We start from the raw sequence: 13112 nt of genomic DNA, 5'->3' as shown, positions 1-13112 counted from the left end.
CGTCCCGGGGACGTGCCGGGGAGCGGAGCAGCAGCTCGTCCCCTCACCCCCCGTCCCGGGGACGTGCCGGGGAGCGGAGCAGCAGCTCGTCCCCTCACCCCCCGTCCCGGCCGTGCCGCTCCGCAGGTGGGGGCGGTGGCGATGGCCGAGGGGGACCCCGCGGTGTTCACGGCCCGGGCGCTGCCCGCGGACCCGCGGCTGCTGCCCACGGTGACCAACGCGTACCTGGGCACCCGCTCCTTCCGCGACATCCTGCACGTGGGCGGCGTGTACAGCGGGGCCGCGGGGGACACGCACCGCGCCGATGTCCCCAGCCCCCTCGGCGTGCGGGTGGCGGTGCCCGGCACAGACGGCCCCGCCGAGAGCTTCACCCTGAACACCCGGACAGGTGAGCTGAGCTGGGAGCGGGGAGGAACCTCCCCATCCCAAATCTGACACGCCTTCCCCTCAAGCTCCTTCCCTGCCCTCTCCTGGAGGTTGAATTCTCACTTCTGTACAGTCACCTCTTCTCGTTCTCTGTTCACCTCAGGGTGTTGTCCTTCTGAAGCAACTGGAAAAATTCCCCTTTCATATAATAAGTTTCACTCATGAGCCCCCTTTCATGTGTAAGTAATATAACAGTAAAATAAGCAGCTTTCAGTTTTCAGGCTGTAGCTCAATCCCTGCTGGATTAGCAGGTTTAGCAAATCATGAAGCCTGATAAAATGTTTGATGGCACAAACCATCCCTCAGCAGCTCGGCCAGGGGCAGTGTCAGCAGCGCTGTCTGGTCAACAGCTGGATCTGGACCTGGGAAAGGCCAGCAGGAACCAGTAGATAGGGAAGGGGTAGGAATCTGGGACAGAACACCGGGACCTGCGGGTGCCAAAGGCTCTCGCTGTGCTTGCAGGGACCTTCAGCCACACAATTCAGTGCCCTGGTTACGTGGCCACCCAGCAGCTCTACGCCCACCACTCCCTGGTCCACCTGATGGCCTTCAGCGTCACCATCCGGCGCTTGGATCGCTCCACACAGCCCGTCACCATCCAGCTCCAGACCCCGTTCGTGCCACAGAGCCAGGACCTGGACCTGCTCCCAGGGCCAGACTTCCAGGGAGCACAGTGAGTGTGGGGGACGGGGGTCCCTGCCCTGAGCCCACCCTCCGTGGGCTGTGGCACACTGCCCACTCTGCTCTGGGCACTAAACTGCGGATGTGAGGCTGGAGCTGGGCTGGAATGGTGGGTGGTGTGGGGCTGGATTGGTGTGTGGCGTGGAGGCTTCTGCACGCCTGCTTTTTCCTGGCAGGTGTATAAAACTTCCCCTCAAATTAAGCATAGAAACATTTTTATATGGTTGCAGCTCCAGAATTATCCCTTACACTGGTGTGTAAGAGCAACAAAGGCCCCAGGGGTCAGATGTGATTCCAAAGAAGCAAGACTGGGGAAGATGGGGAGTTTGGAGGAGATGACCTTTAGAACTAGATTCCTGGGATTGGGAACCATTTGTTGGGGCTTCGCACTGAAAGAGGGCAGGGTTAGATGGGATATTGGGAAGAAATCCTTCCCTGTGAGGGTGCTGAGGCCCTGGCACAGGTTGCCCAGAGAAGCTGTGGCTGCCTCATCCCTGGAAGTGTCCAAGGCCAGGTTGGACGGGGCTTGGAGCAACCTGGGCTAGTGGAAGGTGTCCCTGCCTGTGGCAGGGGGTGGGACTGGGTGGGCTTTAAGGTCCCTTCCAAGCCAAACCATTCTGGGATTCTCTGACGAACCTCAGTATCCTGCACGTTGAGGATGGGACGGCAGCGGAGCTGAAGTGTGGGGATGAGGCAGTTTCCATCTGGGAATGGGAGCCTGGCACCTTGGAGTCCCCTCTGGGTGCTGGATGTGCACGGGGTCCCCCCTGCCCCACGCTCCCCGCCCCACCCCTCCCTGTCTCCCACAGCTACGTCCATGGGCAGACGCTGGTTCCTGAGGTGGAGGGGGGGCCCCGTCCCACCGTTCACATGCTCTGGACCCCCGTCCCACCCTCCCTGACGCTGGGTGGGGAGGAGCGGGAGCGCTCCTGGGAGTTCCTGACGGCCGTGGCCGAGAGCGAGGAGGAGGCCAAGGGGAGCTACGGCGAGGGGCTGTCCCTGATGGCCGCGGGGGCCCTGCTCCGCTCCCACACCCGCGCCTGGGCCGCGCTGCGCCGGCGCTGCTCCGTGGAGCTGGACGGGCCCCCGGCCCTGCAGCAGGCCCTGCACGGCTGCCTCTACTACCTGCTGAGTGCCCTCCCGCCCCGGGGCAGCCCGGGATTCCTCTTCCATGGCATCAGCCCTGGCGGCTTGTCCAACGGAACCCGGGGTGAGGACTACTGGGGACACATCTTCTGGGACCAGGTGAGTGGGAGCCGTGCTGGCTGGTAACCCGGGGGCTTGGCACAGTGACTGGGATGGAGAAGATGGCATCGTTCCATTGGGATGGGGAAAACTCCATCCTTCTATTGGGATGGAAAAGACTATCCTTTAATAAGGACGGCGAAGACTGTCCTTCAGTAGGGGTGGAGAACACTCCATCCTTCCACTGAAGGGCGAAGCTGGCGGTGCCCCACCAGCCAGTCCCACCACCTTGCCCCGCAGGACACCTGGATGTTCCCCGACATCCTGCTGCTTTACCCTGAAGCTGCCCGGGCCATCCTGGAGTACCGGATCCGCACGCTGGCGGGGGCCGTGCGCAACGCGCGGGAACAAGGCTACGAGGTGGGACAGGGACGGCGGGCTGAGGGCACGTCACCGGCCCCTGTCCCCGGGAGGGGAGGCCCTCAAGGTTAGGGTTGTTTCCTGCTGGCAGGGCGCCAAGTTCCCGTGGGAGAGCGCAGCCACCGGCCGCGAGGTGTGCCCCGAGGAGATCTATGGGGCCCAGGAGATCCACGTCACCGGGGACGTCCTGATGGCCTTCGAGCAGTATTACTGCACCACGCAGGTAAGGGGAGTTTGTACCGCCTGGGCGGCCCAGTGGCAGGGCCCATGGGACACCTGGTGACTGTCACCGTCCCTTCCCAGAGGAATTCTGCTCTGTCTGCTCCTCGGGGTCCCTCCCTCAGCCTTGCCTCATCTGTCCGTGCTCCCGTGGGTGTCTCAGCACCCTGTTGGCTCAATCCAGGCCAGTTTTCTGACTTTTCCTCCTGTCCCCTCCATCTCCTCAGAGCTCCTGTCCGACCTCCTGCTGATTTTGGGTCTGGTGAGGTCTCCCTCATGCCCCTGTTTTTCCCTGGCTTTGGCTCCCCCAGGACCAGAAGCTGTTCCGGGAGGACGGGGGCTGGGAGCTGGTGGAAGCCGTAGCTCAGTACTGGTGCAGCAGGATGGTGTGGAGCGAGGAGGAGCAGCTCTACCACATCAGAGGTACCCGTGCCATGGGAAGGGGGTAGAAAGCAGAGGTTCAGAGCCACCTGGTCTAGTGGAAGGTGTCCCTGCCCATGGCAGGGGTGTGGAACTGGGTGAGTTTTAAGGCCTCTCCCAACCCTGTCTACCCTGGGATTCCGTGACTCGAAGGTTCCCTTGCCCGTGAAGTGGGGGGAGATGCCCTCAGGATGAGGTACCTACACCCATCAGCCAAAGCTGTAACCCAGGTTGTTCCTCCTTCACCACCAGTACCACAGGTGTTCTTTTATCGAGCATCCCACTGAGACCATGTGGGATCCTGCCAGAGGCTGCACCTCCGGCTGGGCAGGCGGGACGTTCCCCATTCTCCAGCCATGCCCCTGAGGAGGGGCCCAGGACCCCTGGGTGTGCTCAGGTGTGAAGTGTGCCCTCCTGTCCCCCCAGGTGTCATGCCCCCAGACGAGTATCACCACCAGGTCGATAACTCCGCTTACACCAACGCCGTGGCCCGGCGCAGGTAACGTGTGGGATGTCACCTGGAATCACTGCCTGGCTCTCTGCCTCCTGGAAACGCTGTCCGGCTCTCTGCCTCCTTGAAACGCTGTCCAGCTCTCTGCTTCCTGGAAGCACTGCCTGGCTCTCCTCTCTCCCACTCTGCAGGGACGGGAGGCAGTGGGGCTCCCGAGGGGATGCTTCTTCCGTCTCCTCACACCCCTCTCCCTGTCACCCCTCTGCAGTCAGAGGAAGGAGTAGGTGGGGCCATGGCCACTCCTCAGGTGCCCATGTGAGACTGAGAGGGATCTCCCTTCACAGTGGGGCTTCTCCCTCTGCATTCCATGAGATGTCTGTGCAATTAGCCAGCTGGAGACACCCACAGCCAGAGGAATGAGCTCCTGGCTCCGTGACAGGAAGCGTTACCCCCGGCTCAATCTCTGACCCCTGTTCTTCCACAGCAGCTTTTTCCGCAGCTTAATCATCTCCTTCTGTCTCTTTTCTCCTTCCACCGTCACCCATCCCTGACATAACACATCGTTTCTACCTTTTTCCAGCCTAAACTTTGCTGCTGAAGTTGCTCGGGACCTGCTGCTCCCAGTGCCAGAGGAGTGGGAGGATCGTGCCAGGAAAATCAAAGTGCCGTTTGATGCAGAGAGGAAATATCACCCCGAGTATGATGGCTACAGCCCAGGTGAGCAGGGAGGCAGGGGCAGCCCTTGGAGGCAGCCACGGGTCACACTTTTAACCCTGGAAGGAGCAGGACTCCGACTGGTTCAGACTTGGGAATGGTGAAAGAAGAGCTCCTGCCGCTTCCCGGGTGCGGAGAGCCAGGCTTGGGGATGGTTTTCCCACCTCCCTGGGTCGTTTCTCATTAGTGGGCTGAAAAAATGAGGAAATTTGGGAGCACAGAGTAGGAAGAGTCTTACTGCAGGTAACAAGGTTGCTGTGACCCCCTTGGTGACAGTCAGGTGCATCCATCAGTCTGTTGTTCCCGGCTCATGCCCGCGGTCCAACCGGCCCCTTGGGCCGTCATTCCCAGACAGTGCCCACTGGCTGGCTGGCCCCTCTCCCCCCAGGTGAGCCAGTGAAACAAGCTGACGTGGTCCTGCTCGGCTTCCCACTGATGCACCCCATGAGCGCCGAGGTCCGGAGGAACGACCTGGAGATGTACGAGCCCGTCACCGACCCGGCCGGGCCAGCCATGACCTGGGTACGGAGAGGGCAGAGCCCAGGGCGGGATTTGCCCTTGGGGGGTTGTTTCCATCCAGGACAGTGACTGCCAGACCCACCAGGCAGGATTCATCAGACCTGCTCCAGAGCCCTGGGGAGGGCGGACGGTGCAGGGCTGGGGTGTGTGCGGGGGGCGTTGGCTCTGGGTCGGGATGGTGGCACTGGCACCAGCAGCAGCGACAGACCCTTTCCCTCCCTGGCAGAGCATGTTTGCCGTGGGCTGGCTGGAGCTGAAGGAGGTGCAGAGAGCCCAGAGCCAACTGCACAAGTGCTTCAGCAACATCACAGAGCCCTTCAAGGTGAGTGGCGGGGCTGCAAGTCCCTCTGGTTTGTGTCTCACCTGCTCCCAAGTAGGTGACATCCCACTGAGAGATGCCCCAGATGTGTGACAGGGACGGTGACAACGACATTCAAACCCACAAAACTGCCTGAAAGTGTCCCAAATCAACTCCTGAGTTGTTTCTTTCTCGTGCCAGTGCAGGTCTGGGTGGAGAACTCGGATGGTTCGGGAGCTGTGAACTTCCTGACAGGGATGGGTGGATTTCTGCAAGCCATCCTCTTCGGCTACACAGGGTTCAGGTGAGACCTGTTGTGTGACATTTAATTCCTGCTTGTCCCTTGAAATGTCCCTGTTTGGTTGGAGCAAGATTGGGAACAGGCGAGAGACTCGGTCTGGGACACATTTGGGAAGTAAAATGCCATTCCCTAAGGCTCTTCTCTGGCTCAGCTGCAACATCCTCCTGTCTCCTTTGGATGGGGTGAGGAAACACCTTCTTTAACATCATCTTTTCTCCTTTGGATGGGGTGAGGAAACACCTTCTACAGCCCCCTCTGTGGCCCCCTGCACACACGTGGCTCTGGGAGCCTCCGTGGAGGGAAGTGCTGAGCAGGCATCTCCTCAGCTTTAAAATATCTCGGGAAAACAGGGAGCTGTTCATGTAATTTCAGAGCTGTGTCTCGTATCTGGTGGTTTCCACCCTGGAGCCATCGCCTCTTAAACCTATTCTTGGTTTAACTGAGGCTGGATCAAGCCTTTTGATTGCCAGTGAAAACTTCCAGCACTAACCACGTGTTTTTACTCCGTGTGTGTGGCCAGAGGCGCTGGGAAACCCACCAGTTCCTTGGTGGAGCTGGGGTTTGAGCTGCCGTATTCCCAGCTGGAAAACCCACCCATTCCTTGGTGGAGCTGGGTGTGAGCTGCAGTATTCCCAGCTGGAAACCTCAGCCTCGGCTTTGGCCGAGCTGGGAGGTCTCCAGGCACCCCGGGTGTGTCGGGTCGGGCCCCTCGTGGGACAGGCACAAGCCACGGGCTTTGGGGCTCCGGCCAAACTTCCAGAGGTTGGGATGACACTGTGCAGCCCTGGGGGCCGTGCTCCTGCCCTTCCCACCATAGGGCACAGATCCTGCCTGGCACTGGGGCTCTCCAGGCTCTCGAGCCTCCCTCGAGCCCTCTCCAGTCCCTCTCAACATGCTGGAGTTGATGGTCAAGAGCTCTCGTGTGCCAAGATCTGGGTCGGAGACAACAGTGACCGTTGTTTTTCCTCACCCAGAGCCAACACCCACACAGGCTGTTTGGCTTTGAATCAGGGCTGGAGGAAGTGTCAGGCTGTTTGCTCCACTATCTCTGGAGAAGGAGCACGAACAGCTGTGCTTCCAGCCCTCCAAACCGCGGGAGTGGGAACCGAGGTGGGTGTCTGGAACTGAGCTGCCCCAGAAGAAAAGAATAATACATTTTTCTCCTTTTTTTTTTTTTTTTTAATTAAAAAAAGTATAAAATCCAACCTTAAGGAAACCCCAGGCCCAAACTGTGGAACTGGAGGGGGACAGGAACGTCTTTGGGTGCTGGGCTGTGAAATTATGGCCCCTGTAGCTCCTCAGCAGATGCTCCATCGGTGTGTTCCTGATTTGCCCAGAGATCCTTGGATGCACTGAGGATACTTTCACACTCCTCCGGGGTGCACGAGGTGGAGATGCCTGGAGAGGTGGCCACACCCCAGAGGTTGTTCACCTGTGGCTCCTGTAGTTGGCACCCTGACGTGCTCCTGCCTTTCCAGGATCTCGAGGTCCGGCCTCCGCTTCGATCCCGCCTTTCCCCACGACATCACCGAGCTGAAGCTCTCCGGCATCTCCTACCTGGGCAACAAACTGGATTTCGCCATCACCACAGCAGAGATCTGTATGGAAGTGACTGAGACCTCCCAGGACCCTCTGGCATCTCCCCTGGAGGCAGTGCTGGAGTCGGGGCACCGCTTTCCCCTGCGGGAGGGTACGGCAGCAGCACCCGGCTCCGCTCCCCGAGATAAAGAATTTGGGGAGAAACCATTCCCATACCTCACACAAGGGTGTTTTTTGTTGCAGGGCAGAGTGTCTCCTTCCCCATGGCACCCGGCTGGATCCAGAGGTCACCCACCAGGACCCCCTAAACCTTGGCTGGTCCAGGTTTTGCCCGCGGGAGCAGCGGATCCAGGATGTTGGCAAAGGGGGAAGGTAACGGTGGGCAGAGGGGGAGTCCCAGGCTGTGCCATGAGCCCTTGGCCCCCCAGGACTGAGTGTGCCACCTATCCTCATGTTCCCAAGGAGGGGGGGTGTCCACAGAGCTGTGACCATGGCAGGGGGTCAACATGTGTGTTCTGGGGGCACTGAGCCCCAGAATCCCCTTCACGCACCTCCAGTGTCTCTCACTCAGCACAGGAGGCGAAATCAAGCCTGAAAATGACCATTCCAAATTAATTTTCTAAACACTCAGGAGTTGTTTGTGCTCTCTGTATCTGCATTTGTAAGGAAGTCCCTTCCTGAAGGGATCTGTGACCCTGACTCCAGCTCCTCCAGCATGTACTGCCCTGGTCCTTGCCTTCCCCTCATGTTGCTCCGTGGGTTGAAAGGGCTGTGGAGCCTCAGCCACTGTTGCTTCACCAGATGAGTGGTGTTTTGGCACTGATATCAGTCCAAAATACGCAGCCAAAAGCCTTTTAGCCCCGTGTTGGCAGCACAGAGCTCCTTTCCCGTTTTCTGGTGTGTAACATCTCTACTGTGTTTTCAAACCCCTCATCTACACTATTCCCGCTCTTGTCAAGCAGCTTTGGAGTTAAATCCTTTCTAACTTGGCGTCTGAAGGGCTGCAGGAAGCCGGGACATCAGTGATCCGTGATATCATCATGTCAGACGGGTGACATGGGCGGTGTTTTTCCAGGCACGAGCAGCCTCGGGGAGAGCAAAACGCTGCTGTGGGTTTGCTCAGGGAGTCTTTGGTGCCCCAGAAACCCCAAGGAAGGGCTGTGCCCGTACGGGGAGGGGGGCATGGCACCCCCAGCCCTGGGTCTCACAGCATCCTCCCTCTCACCTCCCCGTCCTTGCCGGGGCTCAGTGCAGGGCAGCCCTGGGGGGAAGGAGGGAGTGCCGGAGGCGTTCCCTGCCCCGTGGGGTCTGTCCTCGCCAAACCAACCCCAGGAATCTTGGCCGGGTTTATATAAAGCCCCGCGGCCGCTCCCTGCCCCGCGGCATCTGGGAATGCTTAGGGGAGGAGCAGGGACTCTCCTGCCGTGTAATTACCCGGCCTCTTGCTCCGGCCTCATCAGAGCCACCAGCCCCTAATTAGCTGCAGCTCTTGGCAGGACAAAGGGACGCACCGTCCCCTCGCTCCGGTACCAGCCCGGAGAGCTGCACCCGGACTGGGATTTGGATGGGGCTGGGATAAAGCCCCACACTGAGCCAGGTCTGGTCATGGCACTAAAGGGGGTTTAGCTGCAAAAAAGGGATCCTTTAGTCCCGTTTAGCCAAAATGAGCCGTCTCCAGCCCAGGGAGGGACAGCAGGGAGCAGTGGGGCTGCGTCCCACACACACCTCCCCGTCCTGGACGGGGACCTGCTGGGGATGTCTGTGTTGCTGCAATGAGTTTGCAGGTCTCAGCTCCCCCTGGGAGGGTGACACACCATTAGCTTCAGCATGTCCCCACGGGGCCAAGGAGCTTCTTTGCTCCCTCCCCTCCTCGGTCACGGGGGTCCTGGTGGCCGGTGGTCCTGGGGATTGCAGCGTCTCCTGGCCGCAGGGAGCTCAACTGGAGCCAAAAATCCTTGTTTACGTTTTTCCTTTGGCACCCCCCTTGTCCCCCCCCACCCCTCCACAGGCAGAAACTCACGCTGTGTGAAACGTTTAATGATTTAAATAGTGATCACGGAAGCTGGAGGGAGGCTGAGCTCCACACGGGGGGGGGGATAACGGGAGATAAAAAAACCCAAATCACAAGATAAATGAAAATAACTGCTCTGCCCCCAAAGCGTGGCGGGGAGGGGGGTCAGGCCAGGCAGGGAGGGGTCATAGTAGTGGAGGAGAAGCCCCTGGAGCTGCCCCCCCAAACCGGCCACGCCGTGCCCCGTGGGTGTCAGAGCTGGTGGCCGTGGCCTGGGGTGGCAGAGAGGGGTGGTGGCCCTTTTTTGGGGAGCCACCAGCGGCGCGAAGGAGGTTCCACGAGCCCTTCACCCCGCCCCCATCAGTGGTCCTCGTCGTCCCTCCCGCCGAGCTGGTAAGTGAAGAAGCCGACGGAGTCCTGGGCGAGCTTGGAGAGGTGGATGACGCCGGTGACGACGAGGGCGACGATCAGCAGTGGCAGCACCACGCTGCCCGCCGTGGCCAGGGCGTTGTAGCACCGGGCCTTGGAGCTGAAGTGCCGAGCGGCTTCCACGTCCCCAGACACCTTCCGGTCCCGCGCCTGCAACGGGAGGACAGACCCCTCCTGCAGCCCCTTCTCTCAGCCCCCTTCCCCTCAACCCCCTTCCCTTCAATCCCCTTCCCACATCTGTCTCCTGCACCCCCTTTCCTCAGCCCCCTTTTCCTCAGCCCTTTTCCTGCAGCCCCCTTCCTGCAGCCCCCTCCTGTGCCTCTCCCAGCCTCACTCCAGGGCTTTAGCCCCCTTGCAGCCCACAGTTTAGCCACCCATCCATCCATCCATCCATCCATCCATCCATCCATCCATCCATCCGTTCCAGGCTGCCCCTGCTCCACATGCTCCCGTTCCCCTCTGGCCCCACTTCCTTTGCCTCTGGGATTTTCCCTCCTGCTTCTTCCCTCCAGAGCCTCACTGGCACCAGCTCCTTCTTGCCCCCAGGATCTTTCTGTTCTGGTCCAGTCAAGCTGGAGCTGGGATTTTCCCTCCTGCTTCCTCCAGAGCCTCACTGGCTCCAGCTCCTTCCTGCTCCCATCTTTCCACCCCGCTCCAGTCCAGCTGGAGCTGCTCCTGCCAAAGGGCTGGGCCGGGGGCCTGAGGACATCACAGCCCCCACGGCACTTTCTAGGATGAAGCAGCTGGTCCTCGGAGCGTGGGCAGGGGGCTGTGGTTATCCAGGGGGTCCCACAACGTCCCTGACGGGTGGCAGGAACACAGCAGGGAGGATTCACCAGTTGCCAGCGTCCCTTGCTTCTGGCGGGTGTTGGGCTCCCTCCCCCCTATCCCACCCCCCCAGGAGTTATCCCAGGTGCTCTGTGCCTCCTCGGCAATCCCTCCCTCGGCATCTAGGTGGCGAGGGGTTCCCGGAGACCCCCAAACGCTCCGGTCCTGCCGGGTGCCGGTACCTTGACGGCGAAGGCGAGCGCCACGAAGCCCAGGCAGCAGAAATTCATGTAGAGGGTGTTGAAGATGGCCCAGACGAGGTGGTCGCGGGGCGGGGGGGCGGCGGGGGGTGGTCCCCGCTTGCGGGGCGGCTCGTCCTCCCGCGGGTACGAGGTGTCCATGGCCACGGAGAGGGGCACCCGCGGCTCCAGCAGCCTGAGGGGAGCACGGCTGGGCACCTCTTATATAGCCCTGCCCCGCTAAATATAAACCTGGGAAATTACAGCTCTGCGGGATGCGGTTCTCCAACAGGCTGGGCTGGGAGCTGGGAGAAGCGCTGGGATGGCGAGCCTGGGAAAGCTTTTTATAGCCAGCTTTCCCGCCGGGGATGAGGGGCACGGATGGCTCCAGCGTGGGCAGTGCCGTGAGCTGACTCCAACACCGTCTGAGGTCATCCCAAGACAGACCCCCCGGTACCAGGACCCCCGCGGCGCTGGCTGGCACCGGGACCTCCAGCCCCAACCCTCCAGGTGAGCTGGGCAGGGCAGACCCCTCCTTGGCAGCACCTTTGGGCTACGGGAGGGATGAAATGGCAGGTTAATAGGGAAAGGTGGAAGAGCCGCATCCACGGGGCTCCCTGGCAGTGGGGGGGAGAGGGCGCTGCGGTGGGGGGGGGCAGCCAAAAATCACGGAGGGTCTTTTATTTCCTTCTTTTGCCACACCTGAGATTTTTGGAAAGGAACTTCCTTGGGATCTGGGCTGGAAGCACTCAGTCCTGCGGCGGGATGGAGGCAGGGCAAGGAGGAGGAGGAAGAGGAGGAGGAGAGGAATAAAGAGGAGGAGGGAAGAGAACGAGGAGGGTCCCACGAAGTCGCGCGAGGACCCTCTACTCTGTCCCGTGGCGAATGAGGTGACAACGAGGGGGTTTGGCAGGACGAGCTTTATTGGTGGCAGCAGGGACTGACAGGTGTGTCGCAGGTGCCAGGAAGCGCAAGAGCAGAGAAAAGGAGGGGAGGGGGCTGCCCCCCACACCCCCCGCCCCATCCCCTCCCGCGGCTGTGCGGGGACACCCGGGGGGCAGCAGCGAGGAGACGGGGCTCACTCCCCGAGCCCCCGAGCCCCGAGCGGGCACGTTTGCGGGGCAGGAGGAGGGGGAGAAGCCCCCCGCGGGTGGGGGCCAGGCGGCAGTCAGGGGTTCTCCAGCATGGTGGTCATGAAGATGATGATGATGATGATGATGAAGACCACCAACACGAGGGTTACCAGCACGGAGCAGATGATGTTTGCCACCCTGGCGCGGGAGCCGTGACGCCGGGCACCCTCCAGGTCCCCCAGCAACTTGCAGTCACGGGCCTGGGGGGGGTAAACGGGGGGGCTCAGAATGGGGGGAACTGGTTGGGGGCCCAACCCGGCCCCGGAGGCGGCTGCGGGGTTGTGCTGGGACCCCAGGGATGTGTCACCCGGGGCAGGGGGGGAAGGCGCCGGGCACTGCCTGTTCCTCCACCCGCCCGGCGGTCACGGCACTGGGGGGTGCAGGGTCGAGGGGTGGGACACAGCACTGGGGTCCCAGGGAGGGGTGGAAGTGGGGGGTTGGAGGTGAGAGTGCAGATCAGGGGTCCAGGGCGGGAGATGGAATCTGGGGACCGCGGTGGTGTCAGGGAGGGCTGGGTCGGGGCGGACAGGACTGGAGGGTCCCGAGGTGAGGGAAAGGTCTGAGTCGGGCTGGGTCAGGGGCTCCCGAGTCGGGGAGGGGGTCGGGACATGTCGGGGGGTCCCTGGCTGGGTTGGGGGGTCCTGAGTCGGGGAGAGGGTCGAGACGTGTCGGGCATCCCGAGCTGGGTTGGGTCAGGGCATCCCAAGCCGGGGAGGAGGTCGGGACGTGCCGGGGGTCCCGTGCCGGGCTCCTTCGCGGGGGCCTGGGAGGAGCTGGCTGGGGGTCACTCTGGGTGAGGTGTCCCGGGGCCGATCAGGGCTAGATCCAGGGTGTCGGGTGGGGGTCCCTGGTCGCCCCCCTCACCTTGATGGAGTAGACGAGCGGGGGGAAGCCGAGGCAGCCCAGCCCGGCCACCGCGCACCACAGCACCACGTTGAGCAGCGACCAGAGCACATAGTCCCGGGGCGGCGGGTCCGCCCGGGGACCAGGGGCAGCCGACCCCCAACCGGAGGACTGCAGTGGGATGGACACGTCCGCCTGTCGGGTCTCCATGGCCGGGAATGAGTTCCTGGAACTGGAATGGAGCGCGCCCAGGGCGGGGGATTGGCCCCGCACCGCCCCGCGCGGGGGGGGGGGACACGGCCATCCAGGACCCCCACCCCGCGTGGGCTGGGGGTGCAGAGCAGCTCTGGGGGACCGGGGGGGCTTAAGGGGACTCAAGAGGCTCCGAGGGGAGCCTGGGGGCTCCAGGGGACCCTGCGGGGCTCCAATGGGACTTGAGGACTTTGGGGGGCTTAAAGGGTCTTGGGAGCTCTGAAACGACTCTGAGGAGATTTTAGGGACTCTGAGGGGACTTCA

The 13112-nt window shown here is 61.7% G+C and overlaps 3 protein-coding genes across 4 annotated transcripts; 1 reads left to right on the top strand and 2 right to left on the bottom strand.

The window, feature by feature from the left end:
• The first annotated feature begins 141 nt into the window (after positions 1-141).
• PGGHG (protein-glucosylgalactosylhydroxylysine glucosidase) lies at positions 142-8052 on the top strand. Of its 2 annotated transcripts, XR_001878567.1 has the most exons (14): positions 142-388; positions 889-1099; positions 1917-2352; positions 2593-2712; positions 2804-2935; positions 3243-3354; positions 3778-3850; positions 4383-4519; positions 4905-5038; positions 5262-5357; positions 5540-5637; positions 7113-7324; positions 7417-7545; positions 7636-8052. XR_001878567.1 is itself a non-coding variant. In XM_017838270.1 (13 exons), the coding sequence occupies exons 1-13, from the start codon at positions 142-144 to the stop codon at positions 7479-7481; spliced, it is 2073 nt and encodes a 690-aa protein (XP_017693759.1). In that variant the 3' UTR covers positions 7482-8052. The 2 variants fall into 2 exon arrangements, 1 of the variants encoding a protein (XP_017693759.1); XM_017838270.1 differs by having other exon boundaries at positions 7417-8052.
• A 1492-nt stretch (positions 8053-9544) lies between these two features.
• On the bottom strand, positions 9545-10782 carry LOC108509003 (interferon-induced transmembrane protein 5-like). Its single transcript, XM_017838218.1, has 2 exons — positions 10624-10782; positions 9545-9763 (listed from the first exon to the last, which is right to left on the bottom strand). The coding sequence occupies exons 1-2, from the start codon at positions 10780-10782 to the stop codon at positions 9545-9547; spliced, it is 378 nt and encodes a 125-aa protein (XP_017693707.1).
• Positions 10783-11525: 743 nt separating this feature from the next.
• On the bottom strand, positions 11526-12806 carry LOC108509001 (dispanin subfamily A member 2b-like). The gene is made up of 2 exons (XM_017838217.1): positions 12618-12806; positions 11526-11953 (listed from the first exon to the last, which is right to left on the bottom strand). Exons 1-2 carry the CDS (start codon positions 12804-12806, stop codon positions 11789-11791), a joined length of 354 nt encoding a protein of 117 aa, XP_017693706.1. The 3' UTR covers positions 11526-11788.
• Positions 12807-13112: the final 306 nt, after the last annotated feature.

This window comes from Lepidothrix coronata, unplaced genomic scaffold (assembly GCF_001604755.1).
Source record: "Lepidothrix coronata isolate B3197 unplaced genomic scaffold, Lepidothrix_coronata-1.0 Scaffold329, whole genome shotgun sequence".
NCBI classification, from domain to species: Eukaryota; Metazoa; Chordata; class Aves; order Passeriformes; family Pipridae; genus Lepidothrix; species Lepidothrix coronata.
Note: the sequence above shows the minus strand (reverse complement) of the source record. Positions and strands in the feature narration are given on the sequence as shown.

Coding starts and splice junctions, on each gene's coding strand:
- PGGHG (XM_017838270.1), top strand. CDS start 142: ATGGCCGAGGGGGACCCCGCGGTGTTCACGGCCCGGGCGCTGCCCGCG. Junction 3,851..4,382: donor AACGCCGTGGCCCGGCGCAG/GTAACGTGTGGG, acceptor ACCTTTTTCCAG/CCTAAACTTTGCTGCTGAAG. Junction 5,039..5,261: donor CCGGGCCAGCCATGACCTGG/GTACGGAGAGGG, acceptor CCTCCCTGGCAG/AGCATGTTTGCCGTGGGCTG.
- LOC108509003 (XM_017838218.1), bottom strand. CDS start 10,782: ATGGACACCTCGTACCCGCGGGAGGACGAGCCGCCCCGCAAGCGGGGA. Junction 9,764..10,623: donor CGCTCGCCTTCGCCGTCAAG/GTACCGGCACCC, acceptor CTCCCGTTGCAG/GCGCGGGACCGGAAGGTGTC.
- LOC108509001 (XM_017838217.1), bottom strand. CDS start 12,806: ATGGAGACCCGACAGGCGGACGTGTCCATCCCACTGCAGTCCTCCGGT. Junction 11,954..12,617: donor CGCTCGTCTACTCCATCAAG/GTGAGGGGGGCG, acceptor TACCCCCCCCAG/GCCCGTGACTGCAAGTTGCT.